The sequence below is a fragment of the Lepidochelys kempii genome, chromosome 2, assembly GCF_965140285.1.
Source record: "Lepidochelys kempii isolate rLepKem1 chromosome 2, rLepKem1.hap1, whole genome shotgun sequence".
Taxonomy (NCBI): domain Eukaryota; kingdom Metazoa; phylum Chordata; order Testudines; family Cheloniidae; genus Lepidochelys; species Lepidochelys kempii.
This window is the reverse complement of record NC_136381.1, coordinates 215271635-215299477: the sequence shown is the minus strand read 5'-3', so window position 1 is coordinate 215299477 and position 27843 is coordinate 215271635. Positions and strand designations below refer to the sequence as shown.

The 27843-nt window shown below is 41.8% G+C and overlaps 1 protein-coding gene across 3 annotated transcripts in view; it reads right to left on the bottom strand.

Annotated features, from left to right (window-relative positions):
- Positions 1–17499, bottom strand: part of AGMO (alkylglycerol monooxygenase) — a 270942-nt gene extending 253443 nt beyond the window's left edge. The window contains exons 1-2 of one of the 3 annotated variants that reach the window (XM_078851776.1): positions 17257–17499; positions 11913–12043 (exon numbers count right to left, since the gene is read on the bottom strand). In XM_078851776.1, the coding sequence (XP_078707902.1) occupies positions 11913–12043; positions 17257–17385 (260 nt within the window). In that variant the 5' untranslated portion in view covers positions 17386–17499. The remainder of the gene's footprint in view (positions 1–11912; positions 12044–17256) is intronic. The other 2 variants (XM_073333806.2, XM_073333805.2) reach the window with 2 other exon arrangements.
- Positions 17500–27843: the final 10344 nt, after the last annotated feature.

Here is a 27843-nt window from a genome sequence, read left to right as displayed (position 1 = left end):
CTAGTACAGCACTAATGTAGACACAATTATACCAGTATATATATATGCTTATACAAGTATAGCTTATTCCCCTTCCTGTACAGAGTAAGCTCTACCAGTATAAGCTTATTTTTACCAATATTACTGTGTCCACAATAGGGCCATGTCTATACTACAGAATTAAGTCTACGCAAGTTATGTTGACTATCGTAAGTTGCTTTAAGAACATCAGTTGTGCATGTCCATGCAACACTGCTTGTGTCGGCAGACCACGTCCACAGCCATTGCTCTCGCATCGACGGAGAATGCGTTGCATCGTGTGTAGCTATCCCACTGTGCAACTCGCCATCCTCTGTCAATCTCTGCCGCTAGGAGCTCTGGGAACAGATCACCATCTCATGATGCAGTTCTTTCTGTTTCATCATTACCTGGGCTTCCTACATCGTTTCGTGATGTTGCAAACTGTGCACCCGCCACCTCTGCCTGACAGCATGAATCCTGAGCTGCTGGCCAGTATGGTGATGAGTGTTATGAACACGACATGGCTGGTCCCACACTATTCCATGAGTTGAGAAAACGAGAGTATGTTGGATCATATTAAAGAAGTTCTGTATTAAAATCACAAATGAGTTTGATTCCCCAGAGTTTAAATTCCAGGGTATTACTAATTAAGAGGTCTCTTGGTTTTTGGTGCTGTTTCTCTCCCTCTATGTGTGAAACTTGCAAGCTGCTAATTGTGTTAGTACATTCTAAGACAGAGTCTGTTCTCAAAGCAATTCACAGAGAGAGAGACTCAAAGCAATACTCTGTAACAACAGAAACAGCACCCAGAGACTCCCCACCCTTTTGTTGTATTAACAATTGTGATTAAAATAGCGATAGAGGATGTATGTAGATGGATGCTTGGTGTGGATAATAACTGAATGATCAGGGAGGTGCCAGCCTAAGAATCCAGTATCCATCGGCTGAAGAAGGCGTCAAGTGGAAATAACCAGAGGACCCCACGCCCCCCGGAGGGCAGACTGGAATCCACCCAACAGCCTCAAGAATGGGAGAACCAAAGAACAAGATAACATCTTGGAGCCGTCAGGAATGTGCTATCTGCTGATTGATTCAGCAACAGCATGATGAAGCAATTCCCATAGACTGGCATAGGAAGAAATTCCTATAAAAATAGACTCTAAAAAGTGAGAACTTTGGGGTCTGATTCTGCAAACCAACTTCCAGGAGCATCAGATGAGCATCTGACAAGGCCCTGCTCCCTCCTCATGTCCAGGCCACCTGGCCAGTGGCTTGGCATGAGCAACTCTAAGGCTGGTAACTATGATAACAACCTTGCAGAACCTGTGTGTGTGTGTGTGTGTATGTTTGTATGAATGAATGTGAGAATAAATTTGAGATTGAATGGAATGTTATAACTATAACTAACTGCTTACTATGATTCTTTCTGTATTCACAATAAATGTGGTATTTTGCCTTTTTCCCTTTAATAAGATCCTGCTGGTTTTTATTTTATTGGTACAACAAGTAGATCAGTGATGCCTGCCGTATTGTCTGCCATGGAACTCTGTGCGGAGCTCACCCCCGCCCTGCGGCACAAGGATACCACAACGAAAGCTGCCCTCACAGTGGAAAAGCTAGTGGCCATCGCTGTGTGGAAGCTGGCAATTCCAGACTACCGGTCAGTCACAAATCAGTTTGGAGTTGGGAAGTCCACTGTGGGGGTTGTGGTGATGCAAGTATGCAGGGCCATTAATTGCCTCCTGCTACAAAGGACTGTGACTCTTGGTAATGTGCAGGAAATAATCAGTGGCTTTGAGGCAATAGAATTCCCTAACTGAGGAGTGACAGATGGACCACATATCCAATTTTGACCCCCGACCATCTTTTGATAAAGTACATCAACCGAAAAAGTTACTTCTTCATGGTCTTTCACTGACATCAGTGTGGGATGGTTAGGGAAGGGGCATGATGCATGCATCTTTAGGAACACTGGCCTGTATAGAAAGCTGTACACTGGAATTTTCTTTCTGAAGCAGAAGATTCCAGTGGAGGATGTGGAAATGCCCATAGTGATCTTGGGAGACCCTGCCTACCCATGGCTCCTGTAGCTCATGAAGCCTTACACTGGGAACCTTGACAACAGCAAGGAGTTCGTCAACAACAGGCTCAGCAGGTGCCGAATGACCAGTGAATGTGCCTTTGGCCGATTAAAAGGTGGCTAGTGCTGTTTTTTTGGCTGGTTGAACCTCAATAAGGAAAATATTCCAATGGTCATTGCGACCTGCTGTGCTCTGCATAATATTTGTGAAGCAATGGGGGGGAAAAGTTTCCCCGGGGTGGACCACTGAGGCTGATCGGCTGGCTGCTGATTTTGAGCAGCCAGATACAAGGGCAATTAGAGGGGTGCAGTGGAAGACTATTCGAAGCAGAGAGGTTTTGAAGCAGCATTTTGACCATGATTCTCAGTAACGTGTCTTTATGTGATGCATGTGGCCAGGCAATGTTTACTTGCCGTCTTGAATTACTCCATAGTGCTTGATTTCTGAATGTTAATTGTACTACGTAAATATTCCTACCTATAGCCACCGTCTTTTAATGCTAGCAATGATTGATGTGTGTATGACACAAATAAAGATTCATTTTATTTCAAAGACTTAAGTTTAACAACAGGACAAAACACAAATTTTTGGTCAAACTGAGGATGTTTGAATGAGGAACAGTCTCACGGTTAGGGCTCTCACAGCTGTGTGTACTCCAGCTTTCGCTGGGAGACCAGTCCCTAGCTATGGAGTGCATGGGGTACTGAGAGAAACCGAGAACACGTGAAAAATGCAGTGGGGAGTTTGGGAAGGGCATGGACCAGAGTTCTGTAGTAGCTGCAGGGAAAGTTGTACATGGATGTGCTCAGATTGGAATCTCCTTCCTTAGAAGTTTCTAAGGTCAGGCTTGACAAAGCCCTGGCTGGGATGATTTAATTGGGGATTGGTCCTGCTTTGAGCAGGGGGTTGGACTAGATGACCTCCTGAGGTCCCTTCCAACCCTGATATTCTATGATTCTATGATTGCAGGGTAATGAGAGACTTCATCATCTCTGTCTGGCCCTCCAGGAACATTATCATCCACTCCTGCCCCGTGTCCTTTCCAGGAAAGCCTCAGTCTTTCATTAATTGTCTCCCTCCACTCTCGTTTCACTATATGCTGCATCTGTTGACTGCAGCACTTCGCGAAACATATCCTCCTTACTCTTCCGGGTTCGCCACCTTATCTGATGAAGGCGCTCCACTGATGTGCAGGAGTGGGTCCTCAAGGGCACATCTGCAGAAGACAAAGAAACAATGAACAGAGACAGTTACACACACCTCTTTCTCACTGTCCCTTGACTAGAAAACAGGTTGGTGCAAGTCCCAAATATGGGGAGTTTTGGGCGGGAGGACTGGCAAGGGGGAATGGGCAAGAAGGGACAAATGGTGGTTTGCTAAGCCAGTTACTACAAGTGGCTAGGGAGACTATTCTGAATATTGGTACCCTTTTCCACAGGCTAGGGTAATCAAACCCGGTATTTCACTCCTAAGAGTAACCCAGGATGCAAGGGTGCATCTCCTGCAAGAGTGTGGCTTCAGACCAGCTCCATACGCTGCTCACGTGTGTGGTGCTTTGATCCCTGCAGAAATAATTGCCAGGTGGCACAGCAAAGTTTCCTACGGTGGGGAAAGAAATAAGACAGCTCTTCCAAAGAGCCTTCGGCAGAGAATTGCAGAGTACCCATAGGAAAGTTTCCTAGAGATCTCTATGGAGAATTCCCGGGACATCCCCGTGAACATTAACAAACTTTTCCACCATATCCCCACTGCATAGATGGACAGGTTCTGTTGTTACTTTCTGTCCCTTATCCCTCCTCTACCATATAACAAAGTACACAAGGGCACAATCTCCTCTCACCGTGCAGTAACAAAGCAAAATGAGCACTTACCGGAGCTCCCCTCTCCTGCATCCTGCGTGCCAGAGCCAGAGCGCTGGGACTGGTTAGACCCCTCTGAAGTGAAAAAGAGGTCCTGACTTGCCACACCACCGGACGACCCTGCCACATGCTCCACTTCCTCCTCCACCGCTTCGTCACTGGGGTTGAGTTCACTGGCCGCTGCCTCCAGTCCCCCAAAAGTATCCACGGGGCTCTTGGCGGTGGAGGTGGGGTCACTGCTGAGGATGGCGTGCAGCCTCCCCTGCTTGCTGGTGCGCCTGCCCCAGCTCCTTGATCTTAGCATGGCACTCCTGCATGTCCCTCTCGTGCCTCTTCTCCTTCATCACTAGCAATCAGCCCATAGGTATCAAAGTTCCAATAACTGGAATTAACCTGTGACTGCATAGCCTCCTCTCCCAATAGACTCAGCAGATCCAATAGCTCCAGTGGGCTCCAAGCAGGAGAGCAGCATAGGCATGGTCAATTGGGAAGATGTTGTATGAACTGTGCACACCGAGCAAACAGGAAGAGGAATTTCAAAAATTCCTGGGGCTTTAAATGGGGGGAAGGGCACATACCTGTGTACCTTCCGGGCAGTGGAGTTCAAACTGCTGACCAGAGTAGTCAAGATGGGCTTTGTGGGACACCTCCTGGAGGCCAATTAGGGTGACATAACGGAGCACAGTATCTACACTGATGCTGTGTTGCTTTAACTACATCGCAAAAATCTCTATGCCACTTGTTGAGGTGGTTTTATTATGTCAGCATAGCAGGGAAGTTACATCAGCGGGAGGGGCTTTTCAGTGTGTACACCTCCGCTGTTTTGTCGACAAAAGCTGACTTTTGTTGACAAAACTGCGTAGGCCTAGGGAGGTTGTACTGCTTTAACTATACTGGTGTAACTGGCACAAGTTGTATGTTTAGAAAAGACTTTAGGATTTGCAGGATGGGTTCCTAGACTACAATCCTGCACAGAGAATTGTCTTAATAAATTGTATTTATATATGAGCTCCATGTACATATATGATGCTATAGAAATAGCAATGTTCTTTCAGTATCTCTTTCAACCTGGGGCCTGATTCTGATCTCTCACTATTGTAAATCAGAGGTGATTCCACTGAACCCAATGGGCTTACAATGCTTTGTAGGTGAGACCAGAATCAGGCACATGGCATTCACCAGTATCATATACTTATACCAGTTGGGAATGAGGGATGGACATGTCCCATTCAGCCCAGAATAAATTCATGTGACTTTTCCAAGACCACAAAAAGGAGTAACGGCCTTTTAAAAATGTCATGAAATAACTGTAATGAATCATTATTTTATGTCATATGGTGAAATGAGGAAAAAATATTTACATGTTCATGTGGATTTTCTAAATCAACAGCTTGGGTCAGGCTCCTGAGTCTGAAAAGGCCACAGTTCGCTTTTTTCACACTGTTATATGCAGCTCTGAAAGTCTATTATTTTTAAATTGTACTGTTTGATTTTAGAAATAATTAAGGAATCGTTTTTTCTAGTTCCCAGAACTTCGGGATGTTGACCCAGCAAATTAGGTTGGCCTCCTTTAAAACTGCTGCTCTTGTACTCCATCTAGTGGAATACTGACTGTGCTTAATACATTATCTAGTAAATATATTGTGTTTTACACAGTGAAGTACTCTACACACTGGTACAAAAATATAGTTATTACATTACATCTTTGCAGAGTATGCAGACTGAGCCAATTTATCCTAATGAAGAACAAGAACATATGTAATATAATTCAGTGTGATATAACCTGGTTTGGAAAACAGATTGGGGAGGTGGAGCTGGAATGTGGGTTTTCTGAGCGGTAAAGCGGTATTAAATAAAAACCCATCTCAAATCCCAGTAAATATAGCTCACAATCTGTGTTCCTACACACCCATGTGTGTGAACAAACTGAACTAATGGCTTTCTTTCAAACACAGGGTCCACCCAGCAACCGCCAAGGTCAATGGAAAGAATGGGATCGAGTTCAATGGGTACAGAACTGGGCTCACATGCAGTTACTCACAATGATTGATGTTCTAAGACATGGTCTCTGCAAAACGTTCCATTAGTTTAGCTAAGGGTATATTTCTAAATTGATTTAGTTAAACTGATGTAAACTTTTGCACAGACCCTCTTAATTCTAGCTTGTATCAATTCTAGTTTAAGTCAGCAAGGAGCCGACTTGAGCTAATCAGTAAAAGCCAGAGTTAAATCAAATTAAGCTTGTCTACACATCAGTTTAACTAGATCAATTTAGAAATATGTCTTTAGTTAAACAGATGTAACTTTTGTGTTGAGTCAGGGTAAAGCTAATAAATAGAGAAATGGAAACAAAAATATTAGGGAATTGAAAATTGCACATTTTCCTCTAGTAGGAGTGATCAACAAGTTAGGAGTTACAAATGTTTTAGAAACCAAGTTCTGTTTTAAGGTACCCTCTAAATCCAGCACACTCTTTTGCATGTGTACATGTATGTACACAGGCTCACTGCCTCTAAATCAACGGAAGCTTCTCAGGGCACAGATTGTCTACTCCATTTTGACCATTATGGCATGGAGTTTCACTTATTCACACTTTCAGATTACATCAATCTCCACTATTGAAAGACTGGAGGAGAAAGCCCCCTTGACATGTAAAAGTCTGGAAATTATGATTGCTAGGTTTTAAATTTTACATGAGAAAAGGAATTTGCACAATTTTGGTAAAAAAAATCAATTAATTGCATTGGTTAGTATATGAGATACCAACAACTTTAGGAAATATAGCCCTACTACACCACAAATAAGGTGCAAAAATTCTTATGAAACACATAATGGTATGAAAAATCCAGAAGGCATTTTTCCCCTCTTTCTTCTGGACGTTAACAATATTTCAAATAACTTTAATATCCTCTGTTTAAAAAAAGAGTCTGAAAAACTGTACCTTTCTCATTGGAATGGAAAATTCCATTGCAGACATGACCAACAAAAAAGTGTGTGTGTGTGTGTGTGTGTATATATATATATATATATATATATATATATATATATAAATAAATGAATAGTGTGGAGCTGCACATCAAATTGGGAGTTCTCCAACTAGTTTGAAAATGTACCTACCTAAATGTACCTATCCCCCAAACACATTTTGAATTGATTTATATTCTGCTGCTTTAACAGAAGAAATGGACCAGTAAGAAATAATACACATACTTGGTCAGTAGATATTTATATCTGGAATAAGACTTCTCTTGGGAGAATATATTTAAAAAAAAAAAACAGCAACATTTCAGGCATCCTGGCAACAGTTTGTTGGGGGAAATAATTATGTATGATAAAAGTTCTCAAAATATTTTTTGGCCAACCACATGTAAGTTAATGACAAAATTTTGCAACTTCTATTCACACTGGAATCAAGTTCAATAAGTCCATCCAGTTTACCCCCAAAAAAACTACTTTCCATCAAATATCATATTTAGTATGAGGAAACAATTGTTTTTTTAAAAAGCGTACAGGTTACGTTGCAAATAGTAGTATATCCACGACAAGCATCTCTGTTACATGCTTCACAGTCGGGTGTGGGGGGGGATTACAAGCAAGATGCACTCCCATGTTTGATAAGATTTTTCCCTTATACACAAATTATATATATAGCCTGTATATGGCATACTAATTCCCACAATTTGTGTTTTTCATTTTCTCTACCAATGAAGTGCAAAACACAGAATAAAAACTTTTCCCTCAGGTCTGCTACACTTTTGTTACCCAGATTGTGGAATGGAAAACTATGCTCAGAGACTGAATTTGGTTTTCATGACTTCTCATTTTCCCCATAATCCAAAAACCTCTTTGTGATGACGCATTTGAAGCTTCATTCTAACTAATGGATTAATAGAATGAAGCACACCATTTTAGTTTCAACCACAGATTTTTTTAAGGAAGTGGCAAACCATTTCAGCTAGTTGAGAAAATGAAAATTAGTCCCTGGGAGAGGATACAATCAATGGTGTGTTAATCTAACCCTCAGCTGTTAATGATTTGCACTAGGATTTCCCCTGATGCTGTGGGTTCTGCTGAAATATTGTTTTAGCAGTTTCTGTCAGATTTCCCTACCCTTTTCTTGATGAAAAGGAACTGACTGAAGGGGAAAGCTCAGCAACAAATTTGTGCTTTCTTTTTTTTTTAATCCCAATTCTTTTACACCACTAAAAGGCAGATGGGGAGGGAGACAGAATGTTCTCCTTTTCAGTTCTGTCCTGTTTAGTCTATCTAATGTCCATAGCTCCTTTAACTGACAAAAAACAGTGTTAGGCCAAGCATTCATCATTAGAAACTGGCAATTAACACCTAACTTCTATGATTTGTAACTGCTTTGTGAATGTACTCTCAGAAAGCTAAAAGCCTTTCACAGTTCTTGCTTGAAAAGACAACTGTGAAAAGAGCTAAAGTGTTCCCAGATCTCACATAGTAGTAGAGAGCCCAGGGCTACGAGGTCCAGATCCACACCCTGGTTGTGGGAGCCCTGGGCGCATGGGACCCCCACAACGAGCCGGTACTGAGAGCGTGCGGAGTCAGTCAACGCTACGCCTAGCTCATGAGATAGCTCATGGTGTCCGACACCATCAGGTAGTCCAGAGACATCTACATGGAACACGTCACAGCACACCGACAGTACTAGGTCGAGTAACCGAGAACGCCGACCCACACCACAATCTGGATCTATGCTGGTTATGCGATATGTATGTACCTCGTGAACCTTGTAACCGATACTTGCAATCCCCCATAGCGCAAGCCTGACCCCAGATGTACAGTACCTTCCCTCTTAACTTGGGTAAATTTGATTTTAAACATTAACTTTAATAAAATTTTTAAATCTGTGAGCTGGATGAGAATCTTAGTACAGTATGCATCTTCACTTCAGTGCCCGTGCCACCACCAAGGGCCAGATCCTGAAAAGTGCTGAGTGTCCTCAGTGGTCATTCACTTCACCAAATTCTCCCAACCTTGCAAAATAATACGTGCATAGCATTCACAGAGCCAAATCCTGCAAAATGTTGAGTGCCACTGCGAGGAAAGCATTCAGCACCTTGCAAAATTGAGCTATATGCATACAATGCAATTTTTCTTAATAAATATTTTTTGCAGGGATGGATGAATCTGGTGAATTGTAGTGCTCTTAAAATAAAAATGAGACATAGTACCAAAACTGCTAATTTCCTTATACCATGGTACCAAAACTGCTAACTTCCTTATACACCCAGACCTTCATCATAATCTGCCCTGGTCTTTCCAGACCAGAAATACAGCTTTTTGATTTGGTAAATCTGTGATGTGTATGAATCTCTAGAAAACAACATTAATTCCAACTGAAAATACATATTGATTTCATTTATTTCATAAATAAGGTCTGACTGAGGTTTCTCAGTTGTACAGTCATTTTCACTGCTCATCAATTACTGAAAGAATTTCTTGTTTATATAAAAACTGATACACAAAACAGGTTGGATAGAATTAACATCTTGAAAAAATACTAACATGAAATAACCAACCAAATAATTAAGCAAATTTCTTTTGAATATTTCTGATTTGTGTAGGCAGCGTTGGGAAAAAGAGCTAGCTGATATCTTCTATGTATCTGCTTAATTCTTTAAATGGCAACTTCTAAGGCTATTGCTCCTGAAAACTGAAATAAACAACCACATGTAGCCCATACTTTCTGGGGGCCTGATCCAAAACCATAGCCATAAATCTTGTCAAACTCACCAGACAGCTTTTTTTAAAATGAAACTACAAATTTGGTTTATAAAGCTAATAGTGTTGATAAAACATATTTAGACTTCTGTAAGGTATTTGACTTGGTACTACACGGCATTTTGATTAAAGAAATTAAAACAATACGACATCAACATGGCACACATTGAAGGGATTAAAAACGGTCTAACTCAATGTATCTGCCAACAGGGAATCTTCACTGAGCAGCTATGTTTCTAATGGGATCACCTAGAAATCAGTTCTTGGCCCCATGCTATTTAACATCTTTATCAACATCTGGGAAGAAAACAAACTCATTACTAATTAAGTTTGCAGATGACACAAAAAAAGGGGGAGTTATAAATATGAAGAGGACAGATCACTGATACAGAATGATCTGGACTGCTTAGCCCATGTGCTTCAATACAGCCAAATGTAACTCATACATCTAGGACAGCGGTTCTCAAACTGTGGGTCAAAACCCAAAAGTGGGTCATGACCCTGTTTTAATGGAGTTGCCAGGGATGGCACAGACTTGCTGTGGCCCGGGGCTGAAGCCAAAGTCTGAGCCCCACTGCCCGGGGCCGAACGAGGCTCAGGCTTCAGCTTCAGCCCTGGGCGGCGGGGCCAGGTTACAGGTCCCCCACCTGGAACTGAAGCTTTTGGGCTTCAGCTTTACGCCAGGACTGTGGGGCTCGCGGTTTGACCCCCCCACCTGGTGGAGCGAAGCTTCGGCCCCCCTCCTGGGGGCACGTAGTAATTTTTGTTGTCAGAAAGGAGTCGTAGTGCAATGAAGTTTGAGAACCCCTGATCTAGGAACAAAGAATGTAGGCCATACTTCCAGGATGGAGAAACTACCGTGGGAAGCAATGACTCTAGAAAAGACTTGGGGTCATGGTGGATAATCAGCTGAATGTGAGTGCCCAGTGAGATGCTGAGGCCAAAAGGGCTAATGCTGTCCTTGGATTTGTAAATAGAGGAATATGAAGCAGGAGAAGAGGTTAAATCAACTCTGTACTTGACATTGATGTTAGTGGTGTTACTGAAACACTGTGTCCAGTTCTGTCGTCTACACTACAAGGATGTTGAAATATCAGAGGGTTCAGATAAGACACATGAGAGTGGTTAAAGAACTGAAAATTATGCCTCATAGAGAAAGACTGAAGGACTCAATCTACTTAGTTTATCAAAGAAAAGATAAGAGTGACTTGATCACAGCCTACAAATACGTACATAAGGAACAGAAATTAGATAACAGAGATAGTTTCAATCTAGAAGACAAAGATATAACAAAGTCCAATGGCTGGAAGATGAAGCTAGACAAATTCAGACTAGAACTAAGGTGCACATTTTTAACAATGAGGGTAACCAATCATAGGAAACAACTTGCATATGGATCACAGAGTCATAGAATATCAGTGTTGGAAGGGACCTCTGGAGATCATCTAGTCCAATCCCCAGCTCAAAGCAGGACCAATCCCCAATTTTTGCCCCAGATCCCTAAATGGCCCCCCTCAAGGATTGAACTCACAACCCTGGGTTTAGCAGGCCAATGTTCAAACCACTGAGCTATGCCTCCCCCCACCCACACTGGGAATTTTAAAATCAAGCTTGGATGTTTTTCTAAAAGATATGGTCTAGTTCAATCACAGCTGTTGAATTTAAAGCAGGAATTAATAAAAGGAAGTCCTATGGTCTGTGTTATGTAGGAGGTCAGATTAGATTATCACAGTGTCTCTTCAGGCCTTAAAAACCTATGAAAAACCTGCTGGAGTTAAACAAGAGACTCCCATTGATTTCAATGGTCACTGGATCAGGCCCATGTTGAGAAATCTATCCTTATTACTTCAATATACGTTTCTTTTTTAGTAGACCAATGGAAAGGAGATATGTATATTTTTTTGCTCTTGCCTGAGAGCTAACAGAAGAAAACAGATTTAAATATACATTGTATTGTAACACAAGAAGCAGTCTACCTAACCAAAGTCACAGATTTCAAGACAGAGTTGGACTTGGTTAATATCCTTTAAATATTAAATTTACTGTTACATTTCAGAAAGAAATTTACACCTTGTTAATGCAAAATCAATTTTTGGCAAAGCTGCATCCACGTCTTGACTAATTAATTTGGGTTAACTACAACCTTTTAAAATATTTATAAGGCAATTCTTCCCCCTCCCTCCAAATGAGGAATGAATAAAGCCAATACAACAGTCATACTTACTCTGGAAGTCGAGACAGGACTCCTGCAGAGACAGAAGTTATGCTATCATTGATCCGCCCTGGTGCCTGATGCTTCCAAACCCAACTGACAACAAACTCCAACAGCATCAAGACAAGGAAAAGCGGCGTAGCCTGAAAAGGGATTTGAGAAGAGCAATTATAACACAAACTGAATTCTGCATAAATTTCTGAACACGATAGCAAGCAGGTTACTCAGAATAGCATCATATGTTAGAAGATACCACAATGACATTTTAGAATGGTCCTCCCCAAGCCTTTTCTTTTCTTTATTATTGTTGTGTCTAGAGGATGTAATGGGCTACGGTGTGAAAATTTTAACTACACTCATGGCAAAAATGGATATGAACAATAAAGAAAATAATATCTGCAAAAAGTTGAATAAATATATATTGATTTGTAAACAAATTTGAGTTGATTATTGCATGTCCTTGTGTACATATAAAACACTTGATATACATTGCCACAAATTTTCCAGATGGTTTCATTCTGGATGGCACTTCCATATAGGACATGATTTCTCATTTAATCTTTTTGACTGGAGGTGGGAGGATAGTGCTGACTTTGGCTACAGGAACTTTTCCGTAAGAGCCGTAGATTGTTTTGTACAGCCGAAATCCTTTTCCAGCCATACCAGCAGCATCTTCAGATTGCAAGTGAATGAATGGGCATTTTACCACGTGATTCACTGGGAAAAAAATAATGACCTCAAGACACCAAACACTGAAGAACTAAAAATTTACATTGGCATAGTTCCATTGATTTCAACTTGAATTTTAAGATAAACTTATGATTATGCTTGCTTAAGTTTGTGCGGTCACTGTTTGAGTTCAAGAGTATGAAAAAATCAGATCTGGTGCCATCAGCTATTTCTGCCCAGATTAAAAGACTTAATCCTGCAAACATTTAAATGGAACACATTATTTGCTACTGTTAAGGCAGAGTTTAATTCACAGCGCCTGTTTATGTTTATATTGAATTCAATTTGCTTTATATTCTCCCCTCATTTCCAGTTTTCAATGCACAGCAGATTTCTGTACTGCTGTACAAAATGTTATACCTCTATTACTGATGCTGTCAGGAATGAAACAGGAGGTTTGCATAGCTGGTGACGGGTCATTTGAGGCTTTTGGCACTGGGGAGGCACAAGAGGCAGGCAGGGATTGTGGAATAAGCACACTAGATGAGTGTCTCTGCCCAAAGGATCTGGTGTCAAATAGATAACAAGACAGACCTTTACACTTCCCTCACTAGGATACAGAATGAACTGCCAACCAAGGTGAATGTGGGTGGCTTAAACCACACAGAAATATTTTTTCCTGCTGTGGGAAGTCTCAAGAAGGCAACGCAACACTTGGTCCCAGTTTTAATTTATCTTCCCAAATATGAGGGAAGGGAAGAATTCTGTGACAAATTCCACAGTAGTGGAATATATAGGCCTTGACTAAGACCTGAGTTGTTGCAATGAAGTTTTTAAAGCACTATGCCAAGCAGTGAGTGTTTGCAGGACTGGACTCTAAATTATAACGTGAAACCTTTTGGAAAGAATGGAGACCCAATGACTGAAAGCCAAAAGAATGCCTCAAAGATCCCCTTCCTGGAACAAACCTAAACAGGTACATCAATATTGATAATTTGGGACCAATAAGTCATAAATATTTTTGATTTGAAATACAACAATCCTACACAGTTCTCAATAAAACCATATTCCCTTTTTTTGGTTTTTTGCATCACCTGCTTCAATACTAAATAGGAAACATGATTTTTTTCTGAGATATGATTAAAAATATAGCATTTTGTTAGAAAAATAGCTGTATCAAACATTTCCCGTCCTCTCGACCAAAGCTCAATGACAAGTTAAAAAAATGAGTATGTAGACAGCTGGGAGAAGAATTGGCACATTAAAGGCCCAGTCCTTGTAAGGGATCATTGACCTCAATACCAGGAGCCAGATCCGGGCCTTCATACTACCGTATGGGACTGAGCTATGGAGCAGCAAGTTCGGCACTGCAAATTGCACAGACCCAGAGAAGGACACCAGTTGGGGGAACCTTAAAGGATGAAGGGAGAATGGTGAATAGGAAACATATGGTTATGTTGTGCATAGCTATTTGTTTTACCTGCCAACAACTACACTGCTTAAAATATTTGACTTTTGTACACTCTTGTCACTACTGCAACTCCTTTACAACTACCGCTTTTAGCATCTGTTTCCCATTGTGTGATTATGTCACACGCAGCCATCTGACAGTGTTCCCTGGTTCTCAAACAGGGAGTGCTATGTCAGACAGCCAGAGGGGGCACCATTCATATTGTCTTGCCCACTTGCCAGTCAAGAAGCTTGCCAGTAAACAGTTCTCATTTATGGATCTGAGCGTCTGAATCCAAGTCAACTGCTGTTCCTCTCCCACAAATCTTGTTGTTGTCAGAAAGCAGTTTGAAGAGATCAACTAACCTAGGTTTCAAACTCTAGAAGTGCTTTCCTCGCCCCATCCATTTCCAACTCCCACCTTTTTGCCCACCACACCACCAGAAATACTGTAAGTAGGTTTGGGATTGATAAGAACTCCATTTAGCTTTCATCTGTAGCCTGAACAGTCCACTCTCAGCATTCAGGAGGAAGCTATCTTTGTTGAGTGAGCACTTAAATCATCAATTTCTGCAGAATTTAAAGTGTCATTTTAAAAAAGTCCTTCTGGATGCAAAATAATATTCTCAATATGAACCAAATGTAAACTGGTGGAATATTATATTCACTGTGCAAACTCTCATGATTTTATTGAGATCTCACAGTATTTGGTGTTTTCTTAGTCACAGCTCCTGTAAGCTTATTACATGAAAATCCCAGCTTTCACTTAAAATGAAATACAAGTTTCTAGCTCTCATGATAGAGCAGAAAAGCCTGAAAACATGAACCGAGTGCACTCAACAGACACAAATTAAAAGAAAGCCACTTTTCAAAAAAAAACCTCATAATTTTTCAAGCCAATTTCATGATTTTTTCAGGGGTGAGGCCAACTCATGATTTTTGACCACTTGAGACCAGCAGTACTACGTATTCCTGAGATTGGACACAGACATTCAGCACCTCTGCTGCTGCTCATACCTTCTCAAAGTAGCAGAAGTAGAGCATGCTGCTGCCTGCTGTGAAAGCTATGAGCAGAAGCAGAGTCAAGCTTTAGAGCTGCCCATTTGTGGGACCAGGAGAGGATCCAAGAAATAGAGTCCGGGAAGAAGGGTAGAGTAGCCGAGTCTACCCCATCTTCTTACACCCATGTTAGACAGGAAGCTTCACAGGGGCACAGAGAAACCACCATTCCATATTGCAACACTCCAGATACCCTGAAATGAGGGAAGAAAGGTACACAGAATTTTCCCTTTTCCTTCTGGTAATTAAGGGGAAGAGGAATTTCCAAATTCAGTTATCTACAAACTGATATGGAAAAATGGACCCCTGAGTATGGTTGAGGGCCAGTGTCCCAAATGGTATCCAAACACCCTTTCTTTTGCCTGAAGTTTTGGTGAGAAACAGGGGCTGGCTCTCCACAAAGCACTACTTCAGAATCCTGCTATAACCAGAGGCGGATATTAAAGGTAGGGGGAGCTAATAGGTTTAGGCTTCCTGTTCTAAAAGGAAGCCAGCACTCCGTTTTGTAGTTTCCCCTCTCTACTCAGCAGTAGCACTGGAGATACTCAAGTGATTCAGAAGGCATTGCCAACTGGATGAGTCCCTCCCGCAGAAACACTTAAGTTGGTCTGATAAATTTTCCAAGTCCTTGTATACAGCTTGCTTATACTAAAGTACTTTATTTTGCACTCACTCCCCAAAAATCCGTTTGTTTAATCACTTGCTGTCTCATCCACCTGTTATATTATCCTTTAAATTGTAAGCTCCTCAAGGAAAGGCCTTGTCATTACCATGCCCAGCATAGAAACTTTTGCCATTATTGGTTGCAGGGTGTAATTTTTTTGCAAAACATACTGGGAAAAGCCCGAGTGTCACTGCAGTTATAACGTCATAAAAATGCTTTTGCCAATATAGATTATTTTGCTATGTTGGCCAAAGCACTCTTTTGCCAGCATAAACTGTGTCTATACTAAGTGGTAGAGCTATATGGGTAAACTTTTTCTAGGGTAGTCATGGCCTATGTACTTGTAATGCCTTGCACAATGGGGCCCCATTCTAATTGGGGCTCCTGGGTGCTCCTGCATTACTGATAACAATAATAAAATAATAAATAATCCATCCCTAGCATCTGGTACAGCAAGTCTTTGACTGGTTCTAGGGGCGGAACAGATCATCTGAAAGTTAACTAAAGCTGGGGTGTGCATGGCACAAACAAGTCTGAGCTGACTCTCCCAAAGCTTCTTTTTCTCCTTCATTTTAACTATCTTCATTTTTTTAAATGGAAATAGTCGCTTTCTTTCTTCTTTGTCCCAGCCAGGTGGCAAGCTCTTCAGGGCAGAGAGATCTATGTGCATATTCTGGGAAGCAGGGTACAGTACTATCTCAAACTCCTTATGAGAAAATAATATCTGTTCCCCTTATATTAAAGCTATCCATTTCAATTTTTCACCCATTATACCCACAGATTGTCAAACCTTGCAATGTTATCACCAGTCTCACAATATCTGAGGTTTCTCTTAAAACCTCAGTTGCTAGTACCAAGAGATAGCATGGAAATCTCAGCTTTCATTTACAATAAAACTTCCTAGCCCCCGTGGTTGCAGAAAGCTTGAAAACAGGAAGCTAGTGCACTCTAAAGGCTCAGAAACTAGAAGGCAAATAAAAAGGCAGCATTTTAAAGTCTCATTATTTTTATGGCAAACTCATTGGGGGAAGGGAGGTAGACTCATTTTGGACAGCCTGGGGTTGGTAATACTGAGGTGCAGGTGAAATCCAAGCAGAGAGGGACAAGCAGAGAAAAGAGTGAAGGGCTGTAAAGGGCAGCTGGTATGTGAGAGGTGGGCAGGGGGTTGCAAGGGGCAGAGAGGAGGAAGGTGAGGCCAGGCACGGGGCACAGGGGTAGGCAGGGGGCTGCAAGGGGCAGAGAGGAGGAAGGTGAGGCCAGGCACGGGGCACAGGGGTAGGCAGGGGGCTGCAAGGGGCAGAGAGGAGGAAGGTGAGGCCAGGCACGGGGCACAGGGGTAGGCAGGGGGCTGCAAGGGGCAGAGAGGAGGAAGGTGAGGCCAGGCACGGGGCACAGAGAGAGGGGCAGACAGGGGGATGCAAGGGACACAGAGACAGAGGAGCGAGGGGCGGGCCGGGAGACGACAGGCAGAGCGAAATCTCCTGTCCCTAGCCCAGCTCGCCGCCGTGCTCTCACCTTATTCACATAATCGGGCACCTCCTCGAGGCTGGGGAAGGAGCTCTCATTGGGCTGCAGGGCATAGAACATCATGCGGACCTGCTGGGACCCCGAGAGGCCTCCCTGCGGAGCTGCGGGGCCGCCCATGGCTCCGGCTGCCTCCCTACCGAGAGAGAGGGAAGAGAGAAGCCCGGGGCGAAAGTCCGCCCGCGGGGAAGAGGCGGAAGCCAAGCCGCTGAGCAAGTGAATACCGCAGCCCGCTCCCTTCCCCCTCCGCTTGAGCCCGAGCCTGCAGTTCCCTCATCCCACCCCTCTCCTCCAGGCCAGCACACACGGCCGGTACCGGCGGCCTGCTCTGGGGAGCACGCAGGACACGCTCCCCAAGGGCTCGGATATAAAAAAAAGAGAGACAAGGCAACGTTCAGTTTCTCGATTTCTCCTTCCGGTTGGATTTGTTGTTTATTTTAGCCCTTTCGAATGGCAAACCTTTAATTGCTCCGTGACTAATTAGCGTTTAGCTCCAGCTTTTTCTGTTGTTGCAAGTTTGGGGGCACATTTTATAGCTCCAAGAAGAAAAGGAGGACTTGTGGCACCTTAGAGACTAACCAGTTTATTTGAGCATGAGCTTTCGTGATGCATCCGATGAAGTGAGCTGTAGCTCACAAAAGCTCATGCTCAAATAAATGGGTTAGTCTCTAAGGTGCCACAAGTCCTCCTTTTCTTTTTGGGAATACAGACTAACACGGCCACTACTCTGAAACCTGTCTTTATAGCTCCAGCTACACTAAACCACTTCCCTTCTTCTGGATATCAGACATAGCCCGTTGGGCTTACCAAATGAGCCCCCCGGGCCCATTCGTTTCTCAAAAAGTCACTGACAGTACAGGTCCAGTGCCCCCATGTCTACATTTTTGAGCTCTCAGCTACTTTTAAAGAGAGAAACCACACTATTTTGCAAGGGGTTGATCTGCTTATGGAGTGAACAACATATTTGGAAAATCAGAAAATGTTGACTAATAATTTTGGGGGAAAATGTCATTCTTTTACTTGCTCTAATCTCTAGACATATTTTGATTTTCTGTTTCTGAGCTTGGCTGTATTTACCAGGCACACACTTACTTTTTGATGTTTCATTTTTGCTTTTGAAGTGTGGGGAAAGTTTGTCACAGCCCCATTTGATGACACTCAGGCAAGACATGTCAGTCACTAAGGAGGATTAGAAGGGCTAGCCATTACGTTGTCATTTAGAAAGGAATTAATTAAAATCAGGAAAATATCAGGAAGTAGTAAAACCGGGTATGGGCTAGAATAAAGGCACAGAGAGCACATCTGCTGCTTACATTCCAAATCCACCTCAGGCCCATTTACCTTTAGCCCATTTACTGTAATGGTGCCTGCCAGGGTCATCGTGGACGGCGTGGGAAAGTATCCTTCCATACAGGAAGGAATAAATCTGCCATCCCTAGAAACCTTTGGGAGAGGACAGCACAATGCTTCCAGGAAAATTTCATTGAGATCTCTCAGAAGGATTCAAGGGACATCCCTGTGTACATAAATAAACTGCTCCACACCCGCTCCCCTGCCTAACTCTCGAGGGGAACAATAACAGCTCTACCTCTTTGTTGTACCAATACCTCTTCTAGAATGAGTAGCTTAATGAAAAATCGATACCTGTGTCCTGTTAATGCTGGGGTTGGGCACCATCTGTACATTTAAACAGAGTAGTGGGAAATGCATTTACACACTTACCCAAGGCTCCTTCCCCTGCATCGGGCTTACCCGAGCTCAGCTACCAGGGCTGACTGGACTGGGATGGAATCTCAAACAGATCCTGGCTTGCAGCACAGCTGGAACCCCAAATTGTATGTCCCCATCCTCCTCTTCACTGTTCTCAGCAGAGTCCTCGGGCTTCTCAGAGTGAACTGCAGGGTGTTGGTGTGGTCTCTACTAAGTATGGCCTGCATCTCATAGCAAAAGTGACAGGTCTGTGACTCAGCACCAAATCAACCATTTGTCACCTTGGCATTCTGATTTGCCTGCCACATTTCCTTCACTTTCACGCAGCACTGCTGCGATCCCTGTCATACCCCTTCACCTGCATCCCCCATGCAATCTGCTGGTAGATGTCCGTGTTTCTATGACCGCGAGGTCTGCACAGCCTCTTCTACCCACAGGCTCAGGAGATCCAATACTTCCTGTCTACTCCAGGCAGGAATGTGTCTGGAGTGTGTAGGTGGCATTGTCGGTTGGGCATGGGCGGCGGGTATCATAGGCAGGGGGAGGCTGTGCCTCCCCAAACAGCCTAATGTGGATCCTCCCATGCTCCACCCGCAGGCCAGGCCCTCTCCTGTGGTTCCCAGCACTCTGACCTGGCTGGCCCAGACTGGCTGGGGCTGACTGCCCTGCCTCCTGTAGTGACTCAGGGCACTCTGAGGCTGGTAGAGGTGCAGCCGCGCTGCCTGGAGCTCTGGGCCTGGCCGCACAGGACTGGGGCGCTGGTGCCGGGAGCTGTGGTGGGGGTGCTCTGGGCTCCTGCGGGGGAGTGGGGCAGAAGGGAAGAAGGAGAGAGCTCTGGGCCCAAGGAGAGGGGCCGAGGGCTAGCTTCCCCCAAAGGCCAGGTCACTGGCCGCCCATGGTGTTGGGCAGTTGCGTGCAGCAAGAGACAGCTGGGTTTTTAAAGGGCTCGGTGGCTTCTGGTCTCCATGACTCCTGGGCAGTGGAGTTCACAATTATGACCAGAGCAGACCATGTCAGGCATTCTGGGACAGCTGCTAGAGGACTGTTAAGGTCAACATAAGTTATACAGTGTCTACACTAACACTAAAAGAAAAGGAGTACTTGTGGCACCTTAGAGACTAACCAATTTATATGAGCATGAGCTTTCGTGAACTACAGCTCACTTCATCGGATGAATTGCATCCGATGAAGTGAGCTGTAGCTCACGAAAGCTCATGCTCAAATAAATTGGTTAGTCTCTAAGGTGCCACAAGTACTCCTTTTCTTTTTGCGAATACAGACTAACACGGCTGTTACTCTGAAACCTACACTAACACTGTGTCAACCACAGTAGGTTGTCCAGCGCTCACTACTGTTCAGGCTGTGAATGTAGCTGAAAGCTCACGGCTTAAGATTCGAAACCTTGGAGCAAGGGTTTCCAGTGATTTACTTGTAAAATAGAGGAGTGTGGAAAAAAATCCAATAATATTGCTATAGAAGAGGGCCTAACTCTCCTCCCAAACAATGACTAGTAAAGCTCACCCCAAACAGTGACTGTACAAAAAACTAAAATAGGAAACTAGATGTTTTCTATCCTTATGTTGCGATCAAAAACATAGAAGTATTTTGTGTCTAAAGACTGGAATTCTATTGTTGACTAATAGATCATTCTGGGAACCAAGGTAACTAAAGCTTTTGGTCTACCTAGAGGAGATTAGGGAACTGGCCCAAGATTATCTGTAGACAGATCATATTTTTCTTTTCTCTGAAGAACTTTGTTCCACCCACACTAGGAACAGAGCAGGCCCAGACACTTCCTGATTGGGTCTCTTCACAGTACTGCACCAGCACTAAGCAATAAACTCTTAAAGGGAATTCAGACAGGTGAAAAGTGGGTTGGACACTACAGTCTGCCTTAGACTGAATTCTATCCAGCCCTGAGCTGAGACTAGTTTGCTTTAATTATTTAATACTATTCTCGAATATGGAAACAAGCTTTAAATCAGTGAATGATGAATAGTGGAGGGGAAAGACTTCTTATACATTTTTATTCCAACTATTCAATATATAGTTTTAAAGTGTTATATAGCATGACATTTATTATTGGCCAGGTATTGCAAAGTAATTTAGAATCTCCCTTTGCCAATGAAAAGCTCCATTTTGGACAGCACTTGTTTTACTATTATTATTATTACAGCACTGGCACCTGGAAACTGGGATTATGCTTGGATATTCGTCAGTCATCTCTGAGCCAAGTGGCCAGTAATGCATCAAAGTTATTGCTAATCCAAGGTCTAGTTCCATCTCTTTGTTCTGCCTATGACTAGTTACCAGAAAATGATGTTCAGGTATGACTTTTCATGGGCTATCAATTCAGTGAGACATTATTGGCATGGTAAATTATACAAGTGTTGCTAAAGTGTTTAAAAAAAAAGATAGACCACTCAGGTGTCTGCCAGAATTTGGTACAACCTATCCAGAATAAAGTTACACACTATATTTGGGGTTTTCTTCACTGTGTCCATTTATCATTACTGTCCTTTCCTGATCCAGTGGCAAGTTGCTACATAGTGTGATGCTATGTCTACCATTTCTGTCCTTTCTCTGAGGGTCAGAAACAGTTTTTCCTCATTGATCTTTGATTACATATTTTAAAAATTTAAATTCTTTGAGGAAATCTCTCTCATGATTCTTGTATTTGGGACCTTGGTGTAGAAAGTGTCTATCTCAGTTTCTCCTCTATTTTGATGGCTGAGCAGCCTCTCTTTTCTGGGTTTAGACTAAGATTAAGTCAAAAGCTTTTTTAAAATCCATGAAGCAGGTAAATATTTTCCCTTTTTTTACTTCTGACATTTTTGTTAATGAGCATCTGTGATTTGTGGTTCATTTCTCCAGGTGGAAATGAGTTTGGCTTTCATGTATTATATTGTGGTTGGTGAGATACTGCATTAGTCTTTTGTTGATGCTGCTGCAGAGGTTTGTTGATGTTGCTGCTAAAACAGATAACTCTGTAGTAGTTTCAGTTGAGAACATCTCCACTTTTTTATATTGGGATAGTCTATCTGATTATATCTCAGGGACGTATCCAGACTGGGAAGTTGGGTTAAACCAGAGTTGGTTGAAATTTTTTTTTTAAGAGAATTAGGCTTCTGTCAGAAAATGATGATTCTACAGAACCAAACAGTTTCACAGGACTGTGTCAATGCCATAGAAACTTTTGGAAGTCTGGCCGGTTTGGTGCAGAGGCCTGTACTCTAAATTGTCCAAGGTAACAAAAGTTCAGCTTGGCCTGTTACATAAAATTGCTTAGAAATGACAGCTAGTGGTTAAAGATGGGAAGACTGAATTAGTCCAAACAAAAAGATCTATTGAATCCACCCAAGGAGTGTGTTAAGATTATAACTGGTAAACAAGAAGAGAAAGGAACTGGATATTAATGGACCAAAATTGGTGTGTCGGAAATTAGGCCTAACTGGTGGAAAAAATAATGAAGAGATGAGCTCTTCCATCCCTCATCCACTTTTGGAAGTCCTTAAAAAGAAGAGTTGGGAGTAGGATCAAAATGGTGGTGATGGGGAGATGGGTAGATTGAAAGGAGCGAGCTTTCAAAATCATGGCTGCCACTCCCACCGTCTCCGGGACTCTGGAGTCCACCATGACACATTGCCACTTCCACCAGCTCTGGCTAAATCCTGAACAACACATGGGATATAAGACTTGGGTTCGTGCTATTATCTCCTCCTTCCTGTGTCCTTTTTTTCTCCACCACCTTATTTATTCTCTTTACTATCTCTCTGATTTTGTCTTTTGTTTAATATGAGTCTGGCTTCTTCAGCCAAGACTGCATCTATTGCAATACAGTTATTGTGAGCTTGTTGCCAGAAAGGCAGCTAAAAGCAATGTCTTAAACAGCCTAACATTGCTGCAAGTTTGTCAGGTCTCAGAGTGGTTGATAAGACCATGTACCGTGCCTATGTGTCTCCAGCAGTGAGGTTGCAAGTAGGCATCAGAGACAGAAGCTCCATTTTCTGTCTTTGCTGTTCTTTTTCTGCCCTTTAGTGTGTTTGTCTTGGTTGTCTTCGAGAAAGTAGGATCAGACTTTAGCAACAACAGCTGCAACCCATCTCGATTAACTTCTTCTCTTTTTCCCAAAAAGCACAGTTAATACCATCTTTAATAGCATCTAAAAGACTGGCAGACAGGGATTTTTCCCCCATAACAACTTTCTGCTGTTAAAGGGAAAGGGAATAAATGATATGGTTAAAAGGCTTACTTAATATTTTACATTTCAACTGTTTTAATGGTTTTTCCTTTCTTTTTTGTATCTTTAATAAAAGATTTATAAGTTTTTCAGTGGTGGCATTTGCCACTGGACTAAGTAGGCTGTACTTGAAACACCAAACCATGTTTAACTGTTTGGTGTTGTACAGTGAGAGGGTCACATGAATACCTTTTGATTTTCTGTGCTCATTTATTATTCCATTCAATTTAACATAACAGTGGTTTGCTGTCAGTCCACCGGGCAGCCTGGGAAACAAGCTGAAAAATTCAGTTTTGGTGCTCCCAAAATGGATTTTTTAGAATTTTTCTCCACAAAAAGATTTGAATATTTGACTTTTTGTCCTGATTCAGAATAATTTTTTTTTCAAAAATTCAATTTTTTTCATAAGAGGGAAATTTCATTTTACATCCAGTTCCATTAAAAAGTTTTAGAAGAAGATACTTTAGATGCTAGGTGCTGTGTTCCAGCATCTCATCTGATGTGTTGTCTGGGCCACATGATTTCCTGGATTTGAGTTTCTGAAGGCTTTTCTTCAATTTAATTTACTAGGAATGCCAAGATTAGAAGTGTTGTAGTCTCTAACTGTATTTTTGTGAGTATTGTATAGCACATGCTAGCACATTCTTCAAGAAAAAGGAAGCTATCTGGCACATCAAAGTAATTTACATTATGAAATAGTTAGAGTAGATGGACACAACTAATTAACTGATGATTATGACAATTTATGTTGTTATAACCAAAACAATATGTTTCACAATTTGGTATCCACATGGTTATAGGACTCATATGTGGAATTCTGTATTCAGATAGACTCTAACAAAATATTTAAAGACATACTTAACTATAAGTACAATCTTATGCACTTTGCTGAATAGGGATGGACTACTGAATTGGGGTGTTTTGAAAACTAGACAGAACAAGGCACTTGAAAATTTACTGTAAAGAACAGTCCTGGAAAGTTAGGGGGATGGTTTAGATATCCTCTGGGTCTTTTCCACCTTTGAATGTAAGAATGGCCATACTGGGTCAGACCAATGGTCCTTCTAGCCCAGTATCCTGTCTTCCAACAATGGCCAATGCCAGATGATTCAAAGGGAATGAACAGAACGAACAGGGTGATCATCAAGTGATCCATTCCCTGTTGTCCAGTCCCAGCACTGAGCAGTCAGAGGACTAGGGACACACAGTGCATGCAGTTTTAGGTTTATTAGGAGGAAGGATGGGCTCCACCCAAACTAGAACAGAACAGAACCAGATTTGTGGCATGTAAAATTAAAAAGGTAGTAGAGGAGTTTTTAAACTAAAGCTGAGGAAAGATGACAGGTGTGAAGGAGCACACCGTTCTGACAGAGACATCCCATAAGGGAGGATCTATTAATGGGGATTCTCTATAACCTAGTAAAAAGGAGAGGATAGAAGTTGATAAAGTACAGGTAGGAACTGAAGAGAAACAGTCACATGAAAAAGAGTCCCACTCAATTACATCACATGAAGTCAGACAACTAAATATTGACAAATTTTATAAGTGATTGTATACAAATGCTACAAGTCTAAATACTAAGATGTGTGAACTTGAGTGCCTGGTATTAAATGAGGCTATTGATATAATAGGCTCCTCAGAAACTTGGTGGAATGATGACAATCAATGGAACACTGTAATACCAGGGCACAAGATATATAGAAATGAAAGAATAGATCATGTTGGTGTGGGAGTGGCATTGTATGTGGAAGAAAGTATAGAGTCAAATATAGTAAAAATCTTAAATGAGTCAAACTGTACCATAGAATCTCTATGGATAGAAATTCCATGATTAAATAATAAGGAGTGTCATTAGGAATATACTACCGACCACCTGACCAGGATGGTGGTGGTGACTGTGAACTGCTCCAGGAGATTAAAGAGTCTATAAAAATACAAAACTCAGTAATAATGGGGGATCTATCCCCATATTGACTGGGTACATGTCACCTTAGGATGGGATGCAGAAATAAAGTTTCTAGACTCCTTTAGTGTAATGACTGCTTTTTGGAGCACCTAGTCTGGAACCCACAAGTGGAAAGGCACTTCTTGATGTAGTCTTAAGTAGACCACAGGATCTGGTGCAAGAGGTGAATATAACTGAACTGCTCGGTAATAGCGACTGTAATATAATTAAATTTAACATCTTTGTGAGTGGGAGGGAGAATAGCAAAGAAGCCAACCACAGTAGCATTTAAAATCAGAAAAGGAAACTACACAAAAATGAGGAACCTAGTTAAACGGAAAACAAAAGGAACAGTTACAAGAATGAAATGTCTGCAAGCTTCATGGAAACTTTTTAAAAACACCATAATAGAGGCTCACATTAAACATATACCCTAAATAAAAACGAATAGTAAGAGGACCAGAAAATGCCACCATGGCAAAACAACAGACTAAAAGAAAAGGTTAGAGGCAAAAAGGCATCCTTTAAAAATTGGAAGTCAAATCCTACCGAGGAAAATAGAAAGGAACATAAACTCTGGCAAGTCCAGTGTAAAAGTACAATTAGGCAGGCCAAAGAAGAATGTGAAGAGCAGCTAGCAAAAGACTCAAAACCTAACAGCAATTTTTTTTTTAAGTATATCAGAACAGGAAGCCTGCCAAACTATCAGTGGGGCGACTGGATGATCAAGGTCTTAAAGGAGCACTCAATGAAGGCCATTGCAGAGAAACTAAATGAATTCTCTGCATCCATCTTCACTTCAGAGGATGTAAGGGAGATTCCCACACCTGATCAATTCTGTTTAGGTGATAAATCTGAGGAACTGTCCCGGACATAGGTGTCAGTAGAGTCGCTTTGGAACAAATTGAATTAAACAGTAGTAAGCCATGAGGACCAGATGGTATTCACCCAAAAGTTTTGAAAAAACCTCAGATATGAAACTGAGTGTGGTATGTAACCTATCACTTAAATCAGCTTCTGTACCAGATGACTGGAGGATAGTTAATACGACTGCAATTTTTAAAAAAAGCTCCAGAGGTGATCATGGCAAATACAGGGCAGTAAGCCTAATTTCTGTACCAGGCAAATTGGTTGAAAACTAAGTAAAGAACAGAATTATTAGACACATAGATGAACATGATTTGTTGGGGGAGGGTCAATACAGCTTTTGTAAAGGGAAATCATAACTCACCAATCTATTAGAATTCTTTGAGGGCATCGACAAACACGTGGACAAGGATGATCCAGTGGATATACTGTATGTGGAGTTTCAGAAAGCCTTTGACAAAGTCCCTCACCAAAGGCTGATGTTGAGACAAAAACCATAATATGGTTTTACCAAACATGAAATCGTTTTAAAACTATTATGAACTGATTACAAAGAAACCCAAATAAATACAGGCATGAAATGGAACAACAGAATGTAACATAGATGTCTGGCCAGGGGTCCTGAGAAAAGAAAACGCATGTGATAAAGTAATTAAGACTTTATTGTAATGCACACACACAAAAGGGACAATTAAAGTTGTACAAGCAACCTGAATTCTGGCATTTCCTAACTTTTTAATGTTTGACTTTGTAACCTTAATATTCCTTTAACATAGGCTTTTTGGGGGGATGTAATAGAAAACAGACCAATACAGCCTTACAGTTATAAATGACTTAACTGAATATGATGCAAGTTGCAAATACACTTTATGTCCCACATTAACAATGGGTAAGATTTTGGGTTTTTTTGTTTATTATTATTTACATAAAATGAAAGGATAATAGAAATCACAACTGTATATCCACACATGCTTAAGTAAGAGAATTACATATTACAAAACATACTTGTTATGAAATACATATTTTTATTATTCATTTTAGTTCCAAAAGTCATTAACAGGATTCCATCTATTCATGAATGTTTCTAATCTTGTTTTATGTTTGTGAAGCATGGAGATTTTCATAATGGAATGTCATAAGTATGGAATGTAGTCAGTGATATTTAGTTGTGAGGAATTCTTCTAATGTTGTAGAATAACTTTTATAGCAGCTGTGATCAAGATGTCTGTACTTTTCTCTGTGTGATTTTATTTACCTGTTCCACAATGCTTACTGATTTAGGGTCTGATCCAAAATCTATTGAAATTTTTCAGTTTGCTGCTGTGGGTTTTGGATTAGGCCTTTTAATATTAATAAATATTAACTCATCACTGAAGACCACCTCTTTGTGATGCCCCTTGACTCCTGCTGAGCCCCCAAGATCCATGCAGTTTGGGGGACTGCCCTCTAGCCAGCTCTCAGTGGAGCAAACCCTGCTTCCTTTGAGGAAATGGTCAGGGAGAAGTCTCTGTGAGGAAAACCTCACAGGGAGTTCCTCCCCTTTTGCTCCTCCTGCAGCAGGTGCCAATCAAGCCCCAAGGTTACAATACAAATCTGTGGTCACGCCACTAACTTTGGATATACCAGTGTAACCAATCAGAATCTAGTCACACAGGAGTTTTGCCTATAAAAAGATGTCATGTTTGGGCCCTCAAAAGATGCGCAAATAATATACAGTAGAATGTCGGAGTTACAAGCATCTCGGGAATGGAGGTTGTTTGTAACTCTGAAATGTTCGAAATGCGGAACAAAACGTTATGGTTGTTTTTTCAAAAG